Source organism: Nuphar pumila, chromosome 5, assembly GCF_984573655.1.
Source record: "Nuphar pumila chromosome 5, dmNupPumi1.hap1.1, whole genome shotgun sequence".
Classification (NCBI taxonomy): domain Eukaryota; kingdom Viridiplantae; phylum Streptophyta; class Magnoliopsida; order Nymphaeales; family Nymphaeaceae; genus Nuphar; species Nuphar pumila.
In genome coordinates, this window is record NC_143253.1 from 132,435,381 (window position 1) to 132,459,222 (window position 23,842).

Sequence of the window (23,842 nt, forward strand, 5' to 3'; positions counted from 1 at the left end):
TCTCACCTACCAGCATCCATGTTGTTGTATATCTTTTGGTTTTATTTTTTGTGATTTAGATGCCGTTAATCTAGAACAGGACATATCTGAGAAGTAAACCATCCAATCATGGTGTTTGGGTTGCCTGTCCATCACATGGATGAATGGCATCCAAGGTTAGTCAGAGGATCCTCTGCCCTGATCCTGTCTCTAAAAATAAGATGGATTGTCATTGGATTATGTTCGGTAAAGATCATGATATGCCTGTCTCATTCTGTCACTTAGCATAGATCCAGCCGACCACTTCAAGTGGACGGTTGATTATCTTAATTATATGAGAACAAAATAATGAGTCGGTAGACATAACAAAAAAACTTGTTGGCTTTGAATAAGAAAAAATGTTCCTACTTGCTGCTGTACGTAGAAAGAGAGTAGGAATGCAAATTTGTCGGTGATCCAACCCATATTGTCAGATCCAGGTCTGATTCAATTCGCATCATGACTTCTGTCTGGTCACATCTGTGCTAGAATCCAGTAAAAAAATATGTTGTATCCATCTGTGATTGCACTCATTTGCAGCAAATCCACTACCGGTAACTGGATTTGTGATTGTACTATGAGATCTGAATCGGGTCCATATTGACAACTGGACCCACTTCTCAGAAGTCAGATTCAGTATTGGTTGGACATGACCGAGCACTTTTCCAACCCATTTGGTCCCTTTTGTGCGTGTGGCTCATTGTGTGTTTTGGAAACGCTACACAGCTCGCTGATGAATATTAGGCCATGAAATACAAAGCATAGTCATCAGTTTCGTTAACAGGATTTTGTCAGCAATAGAAAATCTTGCCAAAAATTACAAAAATTTATTTTTCTCAGAAAAATACAGTATATAGAGAGATGAGTGGAGCTCTCTCCAGCAATAGAGAGATGAGTTGAGCTCTCGTCCAACAGTAGAGAGATAGAGAGAGACGGAAACTAACACTTTTTTATTAGAAAACCAAAAGACACAATTACATTACATGGATGAAGGTATGTGAGAACATGCCATCGTCCATGTCCAATAATATCCACCATATCCAACTTCGAGAGAGAGAAAGTGTCATTTAAGACATTTGCATGAGAAAGGATGCGAGTAACATTTAAGGTATGCGTGAATATTAAAGTGGGAGATTTGCATGCATCACAGCCGTTGGATCTCAAAAGATCCAATGTCTAGTAAGAGAAACTAGGTGCTCCGGGAGATTTTGCATGCATCATTACTATATATATGGGTAAATATTGACTACTAATGTAGGTAAGGGACTAATGAGTAAAAACCACTCTTTTCTTAAAAAAAATTATTTTTTTGTAAATCAAATGGTACATATATGATTTATATGGTTTGTTTAGTAGAAAACTTATTTTTAATCATGTAACTATGACAAGTAATTAGGTTTTTAAAGGGGTCCAAAAATCATCTACCCGCAATGTACCAAAATTTCATAACTGAAAATATCACATTTTCACATAAAAAAAACCATGTGGAACACATGTGTGGTTATATTGAGTCGATTCAACTTTAACTCATGATTTCTAGCTCATTAGTTTCTTACCCTTCATTAGTGACAAATATTTTTCGTATACATATAGAGTCACTGAAATATTAGAACTGGAAATATGGGCATTTTCAACACTTTTTTTTGCAAATCCAACCATGTGGATGTGCTCGGCATGGTGAATTTGCTAAGAATCAACCATTGGATTGTGTATTTTTTATGAAAAAATGTGATTTTGAATGCTTGAATATTTATGAAGACTATGCGCCATTGATTTTAAAGCCTTAAAAAAATCTCGTTTATGCATCAAAAGAGGATTATCAAAAGCGGGTTATTATAAAACCAAGAATGTAAATCACATCCGTACATTTAGATTCAAGAGAAGAATAACAAATCTATGAAAATCACAGTTCACACATTAGTTCATATATTTTCAGTTCTCATATTCTAGTGACTCTCTCTTATATATATATATATATATATATATAAGAGAGAGAGAGAGAGAGAGAGAGAGAGAGAGAGAGAGAGAGAGAGAGAGAGAGAGAGTTGGTTTCTCCTAACTGTACATATGATGTGGACAGTACTGATTTTCAATGTTCCAAGTTGTGTTTTATAAAACCCCACAGATTGTATTTAACATGACCCATTTAGTAAGAATGGACTGTTGGATCATGCTTTTTTAACAAAAAAAAGAACTTATGAGCTTTTCTGACTTTTGCCAACAAGATTCCTAGCTCTTGAAAAATGAAAATGGCTCAATTCCAACCGTGGCACTAATTTTAGCATATGCAATAATGATGGTAGCTCATATGCTGCTTTTTATTGCCATTCACATTTATGTTGCTGGAGCTGTCTTCAAAGCAGAGCTTGTCATTTTTAAAATAAATATTCAATAAAATGCGTGTGTCATCAAAAGAAGTGGCCAGGCTTGGGCATGGATAGATCCACTTTCTTTTACGTAAAAGTTCAACATTTTCTTTTTTTCTTTTTGGTTAAGCCAAGGTAAAACCCGATTTTCAGCAGTTGTGACCAGCATGGGCGTGAACCTAGCTCGGTCCTCTACTCATAAATAGAGATGTATACGGCTCGGATTCGGGTCAGGTGTAGCTAATACTAAATCCAAATAAATGGATATTGGTTAATCGGATTCAGGTTTAGATTCGGATTCAGATGGAAAAAAGTTAATACATGTAATTAGATTCGGATATCCATTGGAATGGGATGTCTGTCTGATTAGGTCCTGAGATCCTAATCCGAATCTGAATCTAATTACTTATCAGATTTCAGTATTCTTAACCAAATCAAACTAATCAGGTCAGATATTGGATACCTCCTATCCATTGACATCTCTACTGATAAAACTTCTGAGATTCATTGCGCCTTTGGGCAGCACTCTCAGCTTCGACTTTCCGGCAAAGGATGCACACCTTGGGTAGACGTCCTTCTATTTGGACACTATAAGCTGACCCACATTGACATAGTTAGGTCATAGGTGTGCAAAGCCCTGAAAGGTAGTTCTAAGGCAATCACTTATTTTGGAGCCCCAAATTCAAACGTTGATCAGCTGAACCTTTGAATAGGAACTGTTTCAGAATTAATTGTAGGTGAACCACCAGAGGGCTACGATGATTCCTTTCCTAACTTGCAAGCCTTAACCTTTAAAATCTTCAAACTTGGCCTTGCATTGAGGATGTAGGTCACTGTTTGGTAGAAGAAGCTGGGGACTTTTGGTTAACGTATCTCACATGGTCATCTTTGTTGACCATCCCCTTTATCCCCTTCTTTTCCTTTTTTATTTGTCAATTATTTAGTGGATACCTCATGGGGTTCGAACATGAGACTTCTCGATTATGATAGTATGACCTAACCATCCGGCTATCTCATTTGACCTCTATTCAACTCCACTTGGTACCTTAATTTTGCCATGAAACTCTCACTTGTCAACTTCTTTCATTTTCTAGTAGCTATCATAGCAGGCATTAACCATATACTAAAATAACATGTGGGATGCTGCCCCTTTCCTCTTTTTTTTTTTTTAAAGGTGGGTTAGGCAGATCCTACCAGTTATACAACTATACCATTGGGTTTTGAACCTGCAACATCTCAACACAAGGTGACTTGCACTAGCTGCTCCTACCAGACAAGCGGAGCCCCCGTTGGTTGGTGCCCCTTTCCCTTTTGTCCACAAAGAGATACTATAAAATCACCACACTTTTGTTTGACGGACTATCAAATTGAGAAAATAGTATTTGAATGCATTCTTGGAGGCGTAGAAGTTTAATTATAATGCACATACTTATGGACAGTGGACTTAAATACAATAGTTAGGGGATAAAATGTGAATTACGAAATTTTGACTCGTTCTTCAAAAATATAGTTTGCAATGTATTTAAACTACTATGATGATCAATTTCCATGTAAGGTGCCCACAAGGGCTCCACTCATCTGGTAGGGGGGACTTGTGGGTGTCACCAAGTTGACGAGACATCACAAATTTGAAACCCTAAGGTGGCATCCCTTTCTACAAGGTCAAAGCTAGATGTACTCTCTGTTGGGCAGAGGAGAACTCAAGGGTTTTACCAACGGGTTCTCTTAACTAGAACCGCACCTGCTCCTACTCCATATGCTTAACAGAGGGTACATAGATAAAATTATAATGGAACAACACACTCAAAAAGATCACTTTGGTTCAAGAAAAATCAACTAGAATGTGAAATGCATTGTGGGGTGCTCCCTACATATAACTTTTTTTTTTCTGAAAGCGAAAAAATCTTACATATTTCTAAACTTGCTAACCTTTCAAAATAAAGTGTGGCTATAGTTTCCTAGGGTAATAAATAATAAAAAAAGTAAAAAAAAAGAAAGCAAAGTAAAGTAAAGGAGAAGACACTGCAATTATTGTTTAGCAATTTGACATCAACACTTGAAAATAAAAAAGTTCCTCTAATGGTGCAACACAGATTGATATTCATGTACACATATAGGTGTTCTCTGTTTTCGACCAAGAAAGTGAACGCTTCAAGTTTACATGATTCATCAAATCCATTCAATGTAATAAAGTATGTCGATTAGATATCCATATTTTTGTGTTACCAACAAGCAACTACTTGAGGGAGTTTCTCAAGTGACAAGCTTTTCATCTTTACAAGCAAGTAATAACTTTCACGCTCAAGCAGCCCACTTGTAGTATCATTATCAATAAAATATAGGGCACACCCCAAAAATCAAGTTTCATCATATACTGCGGCCAATTCTGCAGAATCAGGGGCACTCTAAAGTCATAACAAAAAGTTGGAGAAGACCTTTGGGAGGAAATGGAAGTGGCAGATATTTTCTTGCAGGACTTATTTTTAAAAAAAATCAACAGTTTTTAAGATGTCATTTTCTCATCTTGAGCACTTCTGGTTATCTTCAAAACTAGGGATATTTTGAAAAACACAGCTAAAGTTTGTGCATTAATAAAAAACACACCTAAATTTTAAAAGATTTAAAAAAGGCACCTAGATTTTTGCACCGTTAACCAAAAAAAACTTTAATCCATTTAACCTAGGTTATCACTAACCCAAGATGAATTAAGAGAGTTAATTTACTACTTAACCCTTCAAAGACTCCTCTCTTTTTTAGGTGTATTTTAGAAAATATGATATTGAGGGTAAAATGATAATTCTACATCACATTTAACAGCAAACATGACGATCTTGGCTTTTTTAATTAACCACTATATTTTTTAAGTGTGTTTTAAAATTTTTCAAAACTTTGGTGCCTTTTTATTAATGACCAAACTTTAGATGCCTTTTTTTTTTTTACAAAGCTGGAGTTAAGCAGACTCCTTTCAGTTATGCAACCCTTAGGATTTGAACTTGCAAACATCCCAACACAAGGTGTCACGTGAACTGAATTCTACTGCCAGACAAGCAAAGCCCCCGTTGTTTTTATTTTGATTTTTTCTGTGAGAAACAGGAAACCCACACCTTGGATAAGAAACTTAACGGCGATCATTATACATGTCATACAGAAATATAGTAGGTATGCCTGTGGCGCATCCCTTGCCCCCCAGGGAGTCGCCTGACTTGGGCATGAGCAAGTGACATGATACCCATACTCTTTGATATGCAAGGGGCTGACGGCCGTGAGAGTGGAACCCTGACCCTTATCTAGCAGTCAAAGCCCCCTCACACTTAGGGATGGCAGTGGACCGGGGGACAGCGGGGGCCTGTCCCACCTTGCCCCATTTGGACCGGAGATGAAGGGCATGAAACATGGATGAAGGTTAAAATCCATCCCCGTGCAGGGATGAACTTAAGCTTTTTCCCACCCTGCCCCGTCCCCGTCACGTTCCTCGTCCCGCTCCATCCCCAATCCTTCTAAAGGATGGCAATAGACCGAGAAAAAATGGGATCCTGCCCCGCCTCATCCCCGTTTGGACCGGGGATGGAGGTGGGGGTGGAGGATTGAATTTTGAGACGGGGCAGGGGTGGAGACCTTGTCCCCCATCCCCGCCCCGGTCCATTGCCATCCCTACTCACACTACGCTAGTCCCCTTGGTACTAAGGAAAATCTTCATTTAGAATCCCACTTTTAGCCAGAGATTCCGACAAGAGCCATGTATTGTGAAAAGACATTTGAAGATCAATTTTTCACTGGAACAGTCAGATAGATATCAGTAGCCGTGGATTGTGTAGAACAAGATTACTTAAATGCCCATATAGAATAAGAAAATAGGTAAAATACTCAACTTTTCAACTCAAAGGTTAAAAATAGTATTTTATAGGTAGATCTTAGCCATCAAATCAATTTTAAGTATCTGTTTTGCAGTTTTAGTGAGAAGTAAGTATCTGAAATGTCTTTGAAGAAAATATGAGACTCTTTTTAGTATATCAAGCAAAAGGTGGGTCTTTTAAATGGGAACTTCCCTAAAAAAAAATGGTCCTTTGTGCATTCGTTTAGCCTTTTTTGAAAGTTAACCACGCAAACGGTCACCAAGGTAGATGAGGTTCGTGAACCAAAACCTCAACAAACTCTCTCTCTCTCTCTCTCAATAAATACACATTCTCACACTATTTGGGCTGAAACCCTAGAGCTCAAGAACAGAGGGGGAAAAGTACAGAAGCCCACTTCTGCTGCTGAGAAATCAATCCAAGAGCATGACGATATCTTCAACAGCAACAGAGGCCAAAAGATGGAGAAATCATCAACAGAAGGGCACAGTATGCGTTCTTGACGCTTCTTCCTACGTGGGTTTCCACATTCTGAAATCTCTTCTAAGCAGAGGGTATGCTGTTCGTGCAGCAATTCAGACTAGTGGTAAGACCAATATCACCAATTTCACCTGCTCTCACATTTTGTTCTTTTTTCGGCTCTTGATATGGGGTTCTTGGTTTTTCAGGAGAGACGGAAATAACAAAGAAGATCAATGAGATGTCAAGGATTGGAGAAAAAATTGAGGTTTTCTTTGTAGATCTTTTGGACTATCATAGCATCCATGAGGCATTGAAGGGTTGCTCTGCTTTGTTCTACTCTGTGGACCAAGCCCATGGTTCATGTGGATACCATGTAAAACCCTCAAATGAAGTCTCTTTTGATTGACATGTTGTTCTTGCTGAAGGACTGAATTGGGGTTTTTGGGTAGGAAACAATGGTGGACCTGGAGGTAAAAGGGGCAATCAACGCATTGGAAGCATCTGCGCAGACAGAGAGTATAAAGAAGGTGGTCTACACTTCTTCCATAGCTGCAGGTATTTGGAGGGAGAACATGTGCAAAGAAATTGATGTTGATGAGAGATCATGGAGTGATACCGAGTTTTGCAGAAAGAAGAAGGTAATTAACAGGAACTGAATATCAGATCATTGTTGTCATCATCATCACCATCACCATCAAAAGCTATCGTAATTTTTTGTTCTTGTTGGATACTTTGTTTTATATAACGGATTCAGGGAAGAGACTAAGCTGGTTACCAAACTCCTAAAGGGGTAGGGCGAACCTGCCTCACCAATTTTTGTTCTTGTTTGCTATTAGTGTGGAATACTCTTTTTAACAGTGTGTGTGTGTGTGCGCGCGTGCGTGCTGGCGGGCGTGTGTGTGTGTGTGTGAATTCTTTTTCTTTAGTTACAGTAAATCACCACGGTGGCATGCCTAGAGGCTTAGACTAGTGAACCGGGAAAAAACCTCGTGGCCTTCCCTTTTCACAGGCTGCCATCACTTTCTTGTTTCTTATTTTGTTTAATGTGAGAAAAAAATTACTTGGAAACTTTTCCTTTTAATCTGCAGAATAGCTTTGGATTATGAAGAAGTGGGAATTTTATCCACTTTCCAGAAAAAACATGGTCACAATAAGCTTCTAATTCTTCTGAAATGCAGTTATGGTTCGCCTTGGCAAAAACACTGGCAGAGAAAGCTGCTTGGGCTCTGGCCGCAGATAGGATGCTCAACATGGTTTCTATCAATGCAGCTCTAATCATGGGACAAGGAGTTACTCAACTCAACTCTGGATCAACAATTTCTTATCTCAAAGGTCAATATATGCATGAGAAGTAAACTTGGCATTGGTGTAATACTGTAATCATGCAGTTTTGATATTTACTACCACTGAGTCACAATTTTCTCAGGAGCACCTCAAATGTATGAAAATGGAGTTCTAGCCCTTGTTGACATAGGCTTCCTCGTCAATGCACATATATGTGCCTTAGAAGACCCATATGCTCGTGGAAGATATTTTTGCTTCAGCAATCTTGTGAATAATGAGGAGGAAGCCATTAACTTAATTAAAACCATCATGCCTTTGATCACATTACCAGAGAGGTAAGAAATTTATTTATTTTTTCACTTTTCCTCATTGGGATCTGAGCAAGAATTTCTGTCTTGCAGATATGAATCTCAAGAAAAAATTACCTGCTCACAAAGATTAAGGAAAAATAAGTTGAACAAACTGCTGGAAGCCAATTCATCCCGAAAATTTGCTGAAAATGGTTCGTGTTAGAGAATGTGGTGATCAAAAGTTGGTACATGTTACATCAGCTGATGTAAATTCGTTCTTTCCATGCTTGAATAAATGGTTATGTGATCTTGCTGGGTATGTGGTTCGTATTAACTTGTAACTCAAAATTGGTTGGCTGTTCAAAAAGTAAGCAAAATTTCCCAATTTACTTTACCTCAAATTGCCTCCGTAAGGGTATATTGGGGGAGTTAGTGTATGCTCAAGAGTATAGGGGGCCTTAAACACCATAACGATCTCCAGCAAGAGCAACGATCAAAAAGACCATCTGGAAGGGCAATCTTCCCTTCATCTGTATTCAGCCTCGCTGTGGCTGAAAACAAACAGTAGAATGCTCAAAGCGTAAATACCCTTGGTACCAGTAGATGGATCCGATGGTTTTATATTCAGTTTCACCAGAAAAAACTCATTCTTTAGACCGACACCATTTTAACATCAGATTGAGTGCAAGCCAGTAGGGTGGCACCTATGTCACATGGATACGGCTGCGGATACAGGGATACAGCCATTTTTTCCAATATGACTTGTATATAAAGGGATACATAACGGCAGTCAAAATGGAGTATCCGTGTGACATAGGGTGGCACCACCAACCATGACCAGTGCTAACCTGGATGGTATCAAGCATGCTATCAGCTATTCACTTTCTCACCACAAGGTTGCAATGACATATTATTGGAAAGCGAGCTCTCAAATGGTAAATGCAGAGTACCATACTCTTGAAGCCCTTGTCATGAAGCAGCAAATAAACTAGCACCATCAAGGTACTAGGCCTCGACAGGTACTCAATGTGCCTTTTTTTCTCCTTTTAAGCACAGGATCACTGGCAAGAGTTGCAATCATTATGTTCCAAAGTATCCATAACAGTATATATTTTTCCCTAGGGAATTGAACAGGTATCCTCTTGCTTTTATCAAATAAAGAGCACCCTGGTGCTCATGAAATCTATAAATGCGATTATCCCTATTGGGCAGCAACTAAAAAATCATTGCTGAACTACTATAGTAAAAACCCAGAAAGGTTCTATCGTTGCTATTCATAGATAGCAGAATGGGATTGTTGTGAAGAATGAAACTGAGCTCCATCAATAAACAAAGGGAAATATGATAGAAGCCCAATGAGCTGAATAAGGGAATGGATTGAAGAAGATAGTTGAGGAGATTCAAATGCAATAGTTGGATAAGGACAGAAGCTTCAACTAGTTAAATGATACACACAGTAACAGATCAAAACAAGCAGAAAACCAAATAAGGGTAAGATATGAAAACTCTACAAGAGCAGCACACCGAAAACAGTACATAAACTATGCTTCATCAACTAACTGTAACAAGAAATCACATTCCAATCCAAACCTTATGGCTCCATAAGGAAGAGACAGAATTATAACAATAGCAAAGAAATTCTTTGATATACCAAAAAAGACATCTAAAGTCATAAGGATTATCAGGTTTTTATCAAGAAACAAAAGTACAGGTACAGTTCACTATGAATACTATCAAAGTATTAAACATCGGAACAGTTTTCCTCAGTTCATGAAGGTGCTGAAGCTATCCAAAAACAATGCAGAGAAATGGAAGAATCGGATTCATTAGAATACTGAGAAGGCAGGAGGTTGTAACTCTCTCCAGTATCACACGGAGAGGAGGCAGCTACCATTTGCCCTTGTCCAATTTGCTATTTTCACTACTCTTCTGCTTCACAGGAAATCCTACAAAACCACAAACCAGTCAAACGAAATGCAAGGCAAGAGCTAAGTAGCTAACTTCCAGGTAACTTGAATTTTTAAAATCAATATGTTTTACAAAGAATATTCTAGAAGTTGCAACGACCTCATGCTACTAGAAGTGATCCAGGCGATTCCACAAAGAAGACTACAACAAAAACTTGGAAACCCACAAAAACACTCCCAACTGTATAATGTCCAAAATGTTCTTGTCATCCTGTGTCCTCTGAAATTACTTCCTGAATGATCACCACTAGTCTGTGCGTCGATCGCTTGCTTCCTTACCTGTAACCACTGATCTGCGCATCGGCTACATCAGAACCACAAACCTGGATACATTGGCCTCACTAGTTCACAACTAAACAGAGATAGGTGATTTACCGAGCAATTGTTCGACTCACCCAACACCTCAGAATTATGGAATGGTTGCATTTCAAACTGCTTTTTCAAGCAAAGAACAAGAGTTTCATATGAAAATGCAAATATCATGCCACAAGAAACCGTATTCATGCAGGGTATCCTTGGTAAACAGATGCCTTAGTTCCTACCAATTCTTAACCAAACCCTAATTGATGACCATCCACGTAACAATACTCCCAAAATGTGGAAAACAGGAACTTATCAAAAAGCAATATCTATCGTTTCTTCAGGCAAAAAATAATCGAGATGGCAGTATGGTTATATGTTTGCATTACCCTAGCTTCCTATTCTGCTCTTACTTTTCAAGAGCTAAGATTGAACACTACCCCTCCTTTTCAAACTAAGATCAAATGCCAAACCCCAATTCTTACAAAAAGGAAGGAAATTCTCGCGTAGTCCTAATATCAAACTCGACTTCTTTTCAGATCAAATGCCAAACACCGATTCTTACAAAAAGGAAGGAAATTCTCGTGTAGTCCTAAGATCAAACTCTGCTTCTTTTCAGATTAAATGCCAAACCCCAATTCTCACAAAAAAGAAGGAATTCACACGTAGTCTTTCGATGGACGACGATAAAACGATCAGGGAAACAGCAGAGAGCCCACGAAAAATCGAGTTTGAGGGATTTACCGGATGACGAAGGAGGGGGCGACCGACGGCGAGGCGGAGCTAGGGTTGATCCCTGTAGTGGTGGGGGAGAGCGGAGGATTCCCGGCGGATCTCCCTCACAACGGCGGCTAGGGCTTCGGGATTGATCCCTCGCTCGCAGAGCGCGATGAGGACGGACAGCGTGTGCCGATCGAGCCCCGTGTTGAGGAAGTTCGACATGTGGAACGCCAGATCCAACGACTCTCGGGCGTTCTGGGAAGCCGCTGGATCCATGGATGCCGTCCGTTTCTGGGTTATGGTTTTTATTTTTTCCCCTTTTCTAAGGCTTTCTTCTCCCCCCGCCTCTCTCTCTCTCTCTGCTAAGCCGAGATGCTTGGATTTCTGTGCTATGATCGGATTTGAATTTGAAAAAAAAAACGGGCGATTTAAAGTGTCAAACGCGCCACACTTCAAAGCTGGGGTGAACGAACCGAACTTAGGGTGTTCAAGCTTGACTCGTTTCTTGCATGAGCTTGAGCTCATTTACAAAAAATATCTATTTGAACTCTGTAAACTTATTGCTCGCAGGGCAAAGACTTCAATCATCTTCATTCTATAAAATAATATATATGTAAAATATATTTATTATCAATAAATGAGTCTATACAAGCTGAGCTGAGACGAACATTAGTTGTTCATGCTCGAGATCGCATTTTAATCGCTTGGAGCAGGTCACATGGCAGAGTATCAATCTTTCCTGGGCCCTACCACCTGAACCAGGGTTTTCCTCGATAAATATAAAAAATAGGGCTTAAAAATTAAGTTGTGAAAACCTTTTTGCAGGCCACTTGTAAACTTTTGCAAATTTTCAAGGTTTTTTTTTCCTAGTTTCAAATGTATTCTTTATGAAGATGAGTAGCATTGCATAGATACTTCATGTTTGGGTTTTATGGTTCAAGGTGTCATTTTTCAGCCCTTATTAGCTCTTTAAATCTTTAAATTCTTGAGTGGTTGTGTTCAAATGTCTTATTGCATTGACATACTTTTTCTTAGAATGATCTATATACAAGATCTTGTTAATAAAGGATTTGGTTATTGGCCATGAGCTTTCATGAAATTAGTGTCTCCCACCAATGCCAACAGGACTGCAGGTAGACAATGCAGTAATACAATGTGAGAAACAAACATGAAGAACAGGTGAACCAATGTTCTGATCATGGGTGCAGCGTTACGGCTTACTGTTATACGGACATAACACCTTATAAAATTGAATGCTCTAAACTGATCAGAACAAGTGAAATTTGTTTATGATTAACTGGTTAGAAGCATAGTTACAAGAAGCACCTTTCTAAGGGGAAGCATGCTTTTGAAGCAAGAAGTGTCACACTTCACACTCGCTTCCCTCTAGCATCCCTTTCTTTTCTCACTCAATTCTCATCACTTTCTACTTTCTCTTTTTCTGTATTTTTTAAGTTAATATTTATATTTTTCATTTCCCCTTCGCTTTCTCTATGCTTCCCATTTGTTTATCCCTTATTTCCTTCACATTTCCTTTTTCGTTTCTTACTTTCACAATTGCCTTCAAAATGAATCTTGCTTTCCAGCTTCCGTTTCCCGCATTGCTTCCCATATCCATTTCGTTTTCTAGTAATTATGGTTAGAAGTGGCAATATTATAGTTGAGAATTAAAGAGTACAGGATGAAAATGCAATAAGTTTTGATTAACTCATGAAGTTACAAGACATTCATACCAACCAATATTATTACTGAGGTGGCTTGCGCGTAGGCTTTGGTGCATTTTATGTAACAGTGCAATCTGTAAATCCTTTGTGGGGTGCACAGATGAAGGTTCAGCTTCCTGTCACGGACAACTCCTCCATGAAGATGCAGTGTCACTCGGCAAAAAATAATCTGCTACAGTAATTATACCAAAAAAGCAAGATAAAAATCCAAACTATGCCTAAATTACGCAAATGAAAATGTCCTTCCAAGGAAAAAGCACTGTATCACAATAAATATGGATGGCCCTCCAAAAGAAACTCATATTTGAAGAGAACTACCATGCACAAAATCCAAATCTTTCACATTGATCATTCTAGATGAAATGGCAAAAATATTAATTAAACTTCCAGGTCTCATCGTCGTTTGGAGTGTGAAATCCGTCTCTTAAATAAAACCAAGAAACCCATTGTGGATCACTGTATGCACTTCTAATCTAAATTCTTCTGTGGTTCCTGACAAAGTTTGTTGTGATCAGCCCAAGTGCACTAGAACATCCATATGCTGCAGTCAGAAATATGGTTGTCGAGAGTACGAGAAGGGCTTTCCACTGTCTTCCGGATGCTAGAACTGCAACGCCAGCTGCAACAAGAGCTAGAACTAATAGTGCCCGTCTCCAGAATTCGAAAGCTTTCACAGCACTGCGGCATTCTTTGCAGTGGACCACATGTCTGAAGTATCGGTTGGCCGGATTCGGAGAATGTAGAGTTCCTACTCCACCTTTTGCAGGCAAAGAAGCAGATAATCCTGCCACCAGACCTGCTGGTGCTTGCTCAAAGACGGCGGGCTTCTTTGGGGGTGAGACAGTGCTGTGACCAAAGTGATAGGGCATTCCATGGCCCACTTTATCCATCCACTTTCTGTACTCAGCAACCCAAGTATCAGAAGATTTTAAATTGAGGTACAATTTACTTGTGGGGACTTTCTCCTTGATAAGAACCTCATTCTGTGATGAAAGAAAACCCATATCTTGTTCCAAAATTTTGCATTGATTCAGATGGCGGTACCATTGTGGAAACAACTTCAGTAGCGGTGAACGTACACTAAACCCGAATCTCACTACGAGAAGAGACTTACCCTGCCCAGCAGGACAACAAAGAAAGAGTCCCGAGAAGTACCGTTTCTTGCCATTCTTATCAACAAATTCTCTGTTATTCTGGAGGACACATGGAGCTTCAAATCGCATAATGTTTGGGTACTCTGTTTCTTTTGCTTTCAACCATTCACCTGCAAACCCCCTATCAGTTCGCTCAGTAACTTTGAAAGATAATGGCTGAGCATCCTCCCTTCTGGCTTTAAAATCTGTGCGGTCATGTGAAACCGGGATATGGGCCGGGTCCATGAGATTTTCAAGGAGTATTGAGTGATCATATGGGAGCTCATGAATGGAAGAAATGTGTTGAAAACCAGGCATGGCAAAGTACTCAAACCAGGGAAGTTTGCTGTCATCTGGTTTCACTTGATCTGACATCCATACCCATACAACACCTTGAGAGTCTCTGAGCTCATAGCTTTTGACACATGCAGCTCGGGGAATTTTTGCACCAGGTGGAAGCTACACAGATTTAGAAAATTAGAATCTTCTGATATTTGACAAAGGAAAGTTCAATGAGGAAGGTAATGTAAGTATTTCAATAAGAATTTCAGCATAGATCAATTTTCTCTGTAAGGTAAACCTGAGGTATCTGTACGCATTTACCATCATCTTCAAACTGCCAGCCATGGTATAAACATTCCAACCTTCCATCAACTAATTGGCCTTCAGAGAGTTTAGCTAATCTGCAATTGATCTAAAGAGTGCATTAGTAAGGAAGTTTTGTAGTTCATGCTAGCAATTCAAAAGGTATTCCAATCCATATTGCTGAATGAGTTGCAGCATGACCAACAGCATGATCATAGAATAACTATGGTGGCTGAAAGGAAAAGAAAAGCACCAAATGTTTTGAAAGCAGACGAAACATCTCTGCAACTTTTTTCTTTTAGGCTTTTAGCAGCCCCTGACATATATTTTTTTGTAATCACATCCTTCTAACATGAACAAAAACAATGAACATTTAAACGCAATTGATCTAAAAGAATGCTTAACGCCGGTTCCAAGCCTGGATAAAGGAGGAAATTTGGTCTAAGTGGCAATAGACACAACTTCAATAGTACAAAACCAACAAATAGACTACCCAAATTTGCTAAAAACAATAAAGAAAACCAATGACCTTTTTTTTTGTGACGAGAAACCCTCACCAAAGCTAAGGAAAACCCTGGGTGACACCCTACAACCACCCTGCCTTATTACCTCTGAAAGCTACGGCCAACGGAGTTTAATCTGGGGTCTTCAACTCAACACCTTCACAACCACCCCACTGGCCTCAGGGCGACCCCGCGGTGGTAAGAAAACTAATGACCTTAAGGGTTTGTTTGGTTGCTTGTGGGGTACTGTACAAATGAGATTCACTTTTTAAATCTTATGATAACTAGAATCTCATGAGGTTTCATGAGATTAGAGTTCTTACACAAATGAGATTCACTTTCTAAAACTACTCTCATTTGCAAAGACAAATGAGATTCACCTTGTCATAAGGATACTTTTTCAGTTTGGATACTTTTGCAAAGAAAGCAAATGAGATTCATGGAACCAAACCTACCCTAAATCACAAATAGATCTATTCAAAACCACAACCGGCGACCAATCCATCTAGATTCCTATAAATAGACTACTCCCAAGGTTCCAATCTGACAAAAATAATTTAAAAGAGAAAATCACGAAGTATAATTAGACCATCCTAAATTTGCTAAGAACAATAAAGAAAACCAATGACGTTAAATCACACATAGAACTATTCAGGATCAGAATACGTAACCAATTAACACCATCAAGTCTATAATTAGACTACTCCCAAATTTTAAAAAAAACATCTCATGATTTTACATGAATACAACAAAACATTTTTTTTGAAAGGCAAAAACATACATGCCACGTATCCAAGGGCGGATCCAGGGGGGCTCGAGCCCCTCCTAAAGTTTTAAAATTTTCAACGTAAGTGGGAAAATTTTCAATATAGTATAGATCTATGATTTTTTTTATGGTTGAGGGTATTGATTTAGATTTTTTTCAGACTTCATGAACATTTAATTAAGATTTTAAGGTTTTTTTGTGTTATTTTTCTTTTCAATAAGCATTAAGCACCCCTCCTGAAGTTTTGAAAATTTTCAACGGAAGTGGGAAAATTTTCAACCAAGTGGGAAAATTTTAAATTAGCATAGATCTATGATTTTTTTTTTATGATTAAGGGTATTGATTTAGATTTTTTTTTTCAGATTTCATGAACATTTAATTAGGGTTTTAAGGTTTTTTTGTATTATTTTTCTTTTCAATTAGCATTAAGCCTGATTATATTAATGACTGTTTTATAATAATTATTCTTTAAAACATATATTGTTAGTATGATTTATTAGTAATTATTTTTTTAAAATTTTACTATGCATTTTGTGCCCACCTTAAGTTTAGATTCTTGGCTCCCCCACTGCACGTATCGGTTTTGTACTATCAATTTATCAAAAGACGAAAAAAACCCATAAATCTAATTTTAAAATTTCAAACACATAAATCTCAAGTCTGAACACCCACATAAAAAAATTTGCAGAAACAGTGTAAACCAACAACAGCAAAAGAAAAACCTATGTGGGCAACGATCCTCATAGCAACGAAGTGTACCCTTCCCATCTTTATGCAAAACAAGCTGCTTATCAAACACGGTGAGGCCCACGGGGGCATCATCAGGCACCTGATCAGTGAGGTAGAGGGGGTACCACTCTTCTTCCCAGTTATACTTCACCACCCTTTCTTCTTCACCCAAAGAGCTCTTTTCCTCTGCACCAATGACAACATCTTCTTCTCTGTCGGCAGAGACACCACGGTCCACGTCTGCTATTGCACCACACAGAAGCTTTTTCAGCTCTGCCTTTCTTGGGTTCCATGAAGAAGAAGAACAAGAAGAAAGATGGGTGTTTCTGAGTGAACCAAATGATGGGGATGAAGTGGGTTTATGGGAGAAAGAAGGGAAAGGAAAGGAGCAGAGAGTGGGAGAGTAGAAGGATGCCATTTTGAGGAGGGAAAGAAGAAGGTGGGAGGTGGAATGGTCGCCATGAATGATCAAATGAGCGTACCAGTGGTGGGGTTCTGGCAGCTCGCGCTAGCTTCTCATGGCCACAAGTTAATGGTGACCAAATTATAGAAAGAATAATGGTTTCTTATTTTTCAATAGTCAATTTTGAAAACAAGGCTTGCTTATATATTTGCCACGTCCATGCGATGAAGTTTTTCTTCCCTGAAGTAGCCTTATATTTTTCTAAATGGCAAGACTAAAAGTGGCAGCACAGTATGATGGAGACTTGATGTTTGGAGCAACTACTTTTTCACAGGGAAACAGACAGTGATGACTTTTGGAAGAGGCCCAACAGTACAAACATTTCCAGGATTTTTTAATTTCCTGGTTTTTTGGGGTAAAAGATTAGAAAACATGGAGATTTGTTTTTGTCTGCATCTAAGGATAGGATATTTCTGGTTGCAAATTTGCCATTAAAATATCCGACCAGACAAGGGTAGCTTAAATATGAATTTGGATATGGATATCTCACTGAATGACGTAAACGGCTAGGATTCTGGTTGGATATCTGACTAAATCTGAATCCGTTTAATCGGATTTAGTAGGTAAAGTTGTATCTAACTAATAATCAGATATATTGAGTTTGTCATCCTAATTTGAATTAGAGTCTGCACAAAATCTGAATCTAATACATGCAAATTTCAAATTTTAAGGTAGTCAGATCCCGATTCGGTTTTAGCTGATGCATATCCAACTCTGAACCGGATTATGATAGATCCAACCTATACTTAATAATGCCTAGATTTCGACCCATTTAAATCCATAAAATCACAGAAAATCAATAATTGTTCAAACTTCAAAGTGATATCTTCAAAACTACGGCAGCTAAACATTATGAGTCTATGACGATCAACATCATTGTCCTTGATATTGCAGGACACTGACTCAAGACAGACACACATGTCCTAGGGTCGTAGGACATGAATGTGTTTCGATCCAAACACATTGACATTCTTTCCCCATAAAAGTATGCACTTATTAGTTGTTACACCTTCATAATTTTCCAAGACCAAATCTGTTAAAGCCAATTTCTAAAATTAAAACTTCAATCTCCATGGTGCTTGCCCCAAGAGGGGTTGGCCTAGTGCTTAGCAGTTAGATGGGCAGTCATGGTTCGATTTCCATGGTTGCTATGCTTAGCATAGGCCTTGGGGCAGGGGTCTTAGCCTTGGACTTTTTTTGCTGTTGGCACAACCATAAGTATGGCAGGCTGAGCCAGTGCCACCAGGTCTTTGTGTCTGGTGGGATTACTTTGGGTTATAAATCCAAAAAAAACTCCATGATGCTTCCTGCTGCTTCAAAGTAGTCACCACATTTGGTCAATGTTACCGCATTGCCTCAAAATGACAGCTTGAATTGGAGTAATCATCATCATAACGCTTTATTCCAACTACTTTGAGTCAGCTTTACGGGTTATGTTTCTTCATTTTTAAGACTCGCATTCATACGATGCTGTTAGAGTTTCATGGTCATTTTCTACTGACGGCAACTTTCTTACTTTATCCAAGCTTGAGATTAGTACTACTAATAGGTAGTATCAAAACCCCCCTAATAGTAGAGGCTTTTCTTTTAGTATGAGAAATTGCTGTACAGGAGTTGCTACAATCAGCATCATATTTATGCAAGTGCGCTTGTACACTGCATTGAACTCCAATTTAATATACTGCTAGTGGGACTTTGCAATCCCATACATGATTCCCTGGTCAAGCATTTTAATGTTACTGTTGGTGCCCTTCAATACTCAAAACAACTCACTAGAGAGGAAAAGTGTGGACGTGTAAATTGGTGAAAAAACTACAAAGCATTGACTTGACCTGATGCCAAAGAAACCATTTAAACCTAATGGGTGAAAAACTAGAGTAATTTTCTCGTTAACAAGTTTGCCAAGGAAACAAAAGTCTGATCAAGTTGTCTGTCAGGCCAAATTCTGACGTACAGAGCAATCCAAACCCACCCACCGGATTTCATTCTTATGGGCACCAAGTGACAGCAGTTTTGTGCTGATCATCTCTGCCTTAAGCTGCAGGATCACTCACAGTGTAGAAACTAACTTTCTGTCATTTATATATGAACTCATAAATGCTTGTTAAAGACTCCTAGAGATACTATTGACCCTATCTTTGTAACTATCCGCTTACAAGTGCAAGGATTTGCTTTGAAAGATTTGATATCTACACTGATTGTGGATGACCAAGTGGCAAAGGTTCATCTAGACATTATCTGAATCATTCTTGTAAGTTTTAATCCAGCTGGAATTAATGTCCTAACGATTATGAAGCCTGCAAAGCAAGAAAGTTGCGTATTTCTAAAACTGGTCTTTCTTTTACTAGCAGGGCCTGGGTTTAGTCTTGAACCATCCCTAGTGCGTGTTAGTGCAATTCATTGCCACAAATATCATTCTCAGGAAAATCTTGTCAAAAAGCAATATTGTGATATTTTAAAAAATCCGATTTTTTCGAGAAAATCTCAGAAAAATATCAGCATATATAAAAATAGGTATATGTATCTCAATGTGTTTGGATCAGTGTTATTAGTATCAGAAAATACTTTCCATGTTTTTTTTCATACATATACAAATAGGTATAAAAGAAACATGAATCATACAGAAAATATGGAAAGTATTTTGTTGGATTAATATTGTGATAAAACACTTTCCATATTTTCAAAATATCGCCAATATCTGAGACATAGGTGCAAATTCTTCCAAGTGTCTAATAACCAACAGTATTTTTTTTCTCACCTATGAGCTGAGTTCATATATAATTCATGCGCCAAAGCAAATTCTAGAAAAAGAGTAAAAAATGGAAGAGTAAATCAATAGCGTGATTGGATTCATGATGCAGCAAACATGCCAACCCATGTTCCACTTGTCTGGGAGACATAAATGATGTGTAAGAGAAGCAGATGGCCATTTACTGATGTCATAAACACAGCACCATTAGTCCATTACCCTTCCCCTCCCACAATGTCCTTGCAAAATGCTAACCTTGCTCCTCTCCCTTCCCTCAGAATTGTCAGTTTTTTCCCTGTGACCCAACATTCTCTTCTTCATGGGGAGGAACACACCAACCATAATGTCTACAATCAATCCACTGTTAATCATCCTAGCATTCATCTCCATTCCACAGCCGTCTCTCTCTAGCCTCTCCTTTGATTTCTATGCAGGGTCATGTCCAAATGTAGAACTCTTGGTGAAAAATACAGTCAGATCAGCAGCTGCCTTTGATCAGACTGCTCCTGCTAAGCTTCTGCGCTTACTCTTCCATGACTGCATGGTAGAGGTAAGATTTTGCAATTTCTGCGCTTACTCTTCCATGTCATTGTCTCTGCGTTACTGTTTTCCTTGCCAGGTAGTCATCTGCAAATTGACAACACACCCAACTGCCACAAAGTGCAGAAATAGTTCAATATTGCACATCTTTGTTTATTTTCTCTTTAATCTTTCAGGGCTGTGATGGGTCAGTGCTTTTGGAAGGGAATGGAACAGAAAGATCTGACCCTGCAAATGCATCTTTAGGGGGTTTTCAAGTAGTGGACACAATAAAATTCATGCTTGAGATGTTCTGTCCAGGGACTGTTTCTTGCGCAGATATTCTTGCTTTAGCTGCCAGAGATAGTGTAGCGATTGTAAGATGTTCTTTTCTCTTTGAGTATTAGCTATTATCCTTATGTTCCAAATTTGACATTTTACCTTTGTTGGTTTGGTCGTCTGCAGGCTGGGGGGCCCTCTGTTGGGATCTTGACAGGAAGAAGAGATGGCAGAGTTTCTTCTGTCTCAAATGTGAGAGCCAATATTGTGGACACCGTTTTTAGCTTGGAGCAGATGGCCCAACTTTTTTCTTCAAAAGGGTTGTCCCTAGATGATCTAGTAGCACTCTCAGGTATCTCTCAGTTAAATTTACCTCCCCACCCCTCTCCCAGAGAGAGAGAGAAGAGAGAGAGAGAGAGAGAGTGTGTGTTCTTCAAAAGGGTTGTCTCTAGATGTCACATTTGATTGGTAGGACAGTCATCTGTTGCAATGATTATGTCCTGCCCTGCATGGTCCCACATCTCACGTCGAGTGTGGGGGTGGCATTTGTGTCACAGCAAAAATGGGACACAACTTCGGCGAGGCGGATTGTCTGACTCCAAGGGGTCTGCTTTGTTCAAGACAAACTGTCCACTGCATCAAACGCTTCTTAAATAAATGTTGCTGAACAAAAGTGGTGGATCATATTTCAGATCACATCGTTTCACAATCAACATCATGACATAAATCAGGATATAAATCAACACGGTAATTAAGATTAATAGTTGATTGAAACGTGAACATGAAGCAAACATGTCGATATCTACAAAATATCAGAATTCAGACAAAAGCAAATGACTAAACAAATGTATAAAACATAATAGAAATAACAGAAATGTGTTAATATTATGTAATAGGCTAAGGCGTACGAAAATACTCTCTTAGAAAAGATTCGCCCTCACATACAGTGCAAATAGGGTCTGACATCCTTCCCTCAGGATACAATAGCCTCGACGATCTGGATTGGTGCACTCCGATGGTAGATCGTCCTTCGAAGACAATCTCTCGGAACCAATGTTGCAAAAAACCCTTCTCTAAAAAAACTCAGGAAAACGAGAGCGAAAGATAGCAGCAGGGAGAGAGAAAACAAAGAGTCAGGTGACTTCCTTTGTGTTTGTAACCCCAGCCCTAACCACGTTTTTATAACCCACGAACGGTTACAAAAACATGGAAGAAACCAGTTACGGAATACGAGGGGCCGTGACCCGATAACGGATCTATCTGTTATCTATTCTCTTAACCCATTATCTAATCCAAATAAAAACAAAAAATCGGGACAAAAAAATCATTGGACTCTGATTGGATATGGCCCGACGGGTAGGTGCGTGTGTGTGTGTGGTAGTCATCCCACTCTCTTGTTCTTTGAAACAAGTGTAAGAGCTTCCATGTATATTATAAAGCCCACAACATTCTTGAAACTCTTCAATATGGGACTATTCAACATCATCAAGTCCAAACATACTCCAAAAAGGAGTAGTACCTGTTAAAATGTAAACTGCAATATATATATATATATATATATATATATATTATTTAATATTATTATATTTTCTTTTATTATTTTATTTTTTTATTTTTTATTTTCTTTTTTAGTATCTAGTTCAATAGAAACTAGATATTTTGATCCAGTCAAGTTCCTGTTGGAACTTGACTGTGCAAGTAGCTGTTGGACTGTAGTTCAACAACTATAATAAATGTTGTTGGACTATAGTCCAACAGCTATAATAATAAATGCTGTTGGACTGTAGTCCAACAGCTATATTAAGAGACGTTGGAATCCAACGTCTTTTTTTGGAGAGCTCAAAATGAGCTCTCCTCTCTCTCCCATTTTTTTGTATATATAGGGGTGAACCCCTTCAATGTAATGCACAATGCTTCTTAAGCATTTTGTTCATGAATAAAGTATTATTTATTTTTCAAGTGTTCTTCCCTTTATACCCTTTCAAGGGTCATGCTTGTAGTGTCTCCAATAGACACTTGTTTGTGAGTTATTTGTGCATTTGTTGAAGACCACCATTTTATTACATGGTATCAAAAGCAACAAAAAAAAATGATCCAAAGCAATAAAGTATTAGTTAATTCACGTTTTCTTTATTTGAATTCTCTCATTTTTTCTTCCTACATCCAACAAAAAGAAATGATCCAAAGCAACGGCGCCCCTGTTTCTTTTGAAAATAGCCAGGATCAGCCATGTGTTTGGCAGATAGCTGGTTAGTTTTTATGGTTTCGCGGTCTACTTCACCACGGGTTTCTATGCATTTCTCCAAAAGGAGCACTGATATGTAATCTACCCTAGAAGGCTGAGTTACTTTAGAACCATATTTTAGATGTGGTCCTATCCAGAATGTGCATCTCTAACTTTATGAATTTTATGGTTAAAACACCAAATGCTGAATAAGTTTATGACTGCATGAACACTGTCATGACTTATGTAGGGTGCGTTTGATTGCCTCAAATCTCAGATCCTAGACTAATCTGGCATGCAAACACGCCTGATCAGACGGCTGAGCGAACAGAGAATCTTATTTAGATCATAGAGTCTGAGATCCTATGATTTGAGATCACCTCGGATCTCAACCCTGGTAGTCCAGAATAGGCACATCTTCATTTGTACTATTGATCTTTTTGCAGGAGCACACACCATAGGAACCGCACATTGCCGTGCCTTCAGTGACAGATTTGAGATGGATCCAAAGGGAAGTCTCACTCCAGTGGACTCTTCCTTAGACAAGGATTTTGCAGCAGAGCTCATTAGCCAATGTCCAGCCAATGGAAATCCAACTGTAACAGTTCACAATGACCCTGTAACTTCTCTGCTTTTTGATAATGTCTACTTCCAAAATCTAATGAGGGGAAGAGGGTTGTTCCACTCTGACTCAGAGCTGTTCACTGATGAAAGGACAAGGGGTCAAGTGCAAGCCTTTGCAGAGAACCAAGAGATCTTTTTTCAGAGCTGGGCCAATTCGTTTGTGAAGCTCACCAACGTGGGTGTGAAGACTGGGGAAGATGGTGAAATACGAAGAGCATGCGGAGCTATCAACCCATGAATGGGGCAGAGAGCTTGTGTAGAGTTTCCCTTGGCAAAAGAAAATAAA

The 23,842-nt window shown here is 38.8% G+C and overlaps 3 protein-coding genes across 4 annotated transcripts; 2 read left to right on the plus strand and 1 right to left on the minus strand.

Annotated features, from left to right (window-relative positions):
* The first annotated feature begins 6,577 nt into the window (after positions 1-6,577).
* LOC149838789 (cinnamoyl-CoA reductase-like SNL6) lies at positions 6,578-8,590 on the plus strand. Its single transcript, XM_090006808.1, has 6 exons — positions 6,578-6,821; positions 6,904-7,070; positions 7,147-7,335; positions 7,876-8,029; positions 8,124-8,316; positions 8,383-8,590. Exons 1-6 carry the CDS (start codon positions 6,662-6,664, stop codon positions 8,492-8,494), a joined length of 975 nt encoding a protein of 324 aa, XP_089862934.1. The 5' UTR covers positions 6,578-6,661; the 3' UTR covers positions 8,495-8,590.
* Positions 8,591-13,225: 4,635 nt separating this feature from the next.
* Positions 13,226-17,218, minus strand: LOC149838790 (protein TIC 55, chloroplastic-like). 2 transcript variants are annotated; one of them, XM_090007794.1, is made up of 3 exons: positions 16,692-17,218; positions 14,696-14,798; positions 13,226-14,574 (listed from the first exon to the last, which is right to left on the minus strand). In XM_090007794.1, exons 1-3 carry the CDS (start codon positions 17,114-17,116, stop codon positions 13,456-13,458), a joined length of 1,647 nt encoding a protein of 548 aa, XP_089863920.1. In that variant the 5' UTR covers positions 17,117-17,218; the 3' UTR covers positions 13,226-13,455. The 2 variants fall into 2 exon arrangements, with proteins under 2 accessions (XP_089863920.1, XP_089863921.1); XM_090007795.1 differs by having other exon boundaries at positions 14,696-14,809; positions 16,799-17,134.
* A 3,233-nt stretch (positions 17,219-20,451) lies between these two features.
* Positions 20,452-23,794, plus strand: LOC149838791 (peroxidase 18-like). The gene is made up of 4 exons (XM_090008319.1): positions 20,452-20,529; positions 20,627-20,806; positions 20,895-21,060; positions 23,379-23,794. The coding sequence occupies exons 1-4, from the start codon at positions 20,452-20,454 to the stop codon at positions 23,792-23,794; spliced, it is 840 nt and encodes a 279-aa protein (XP_089864445.1).
* Positions 23,795-23,842: the final 48 nt, after the last annotated feature.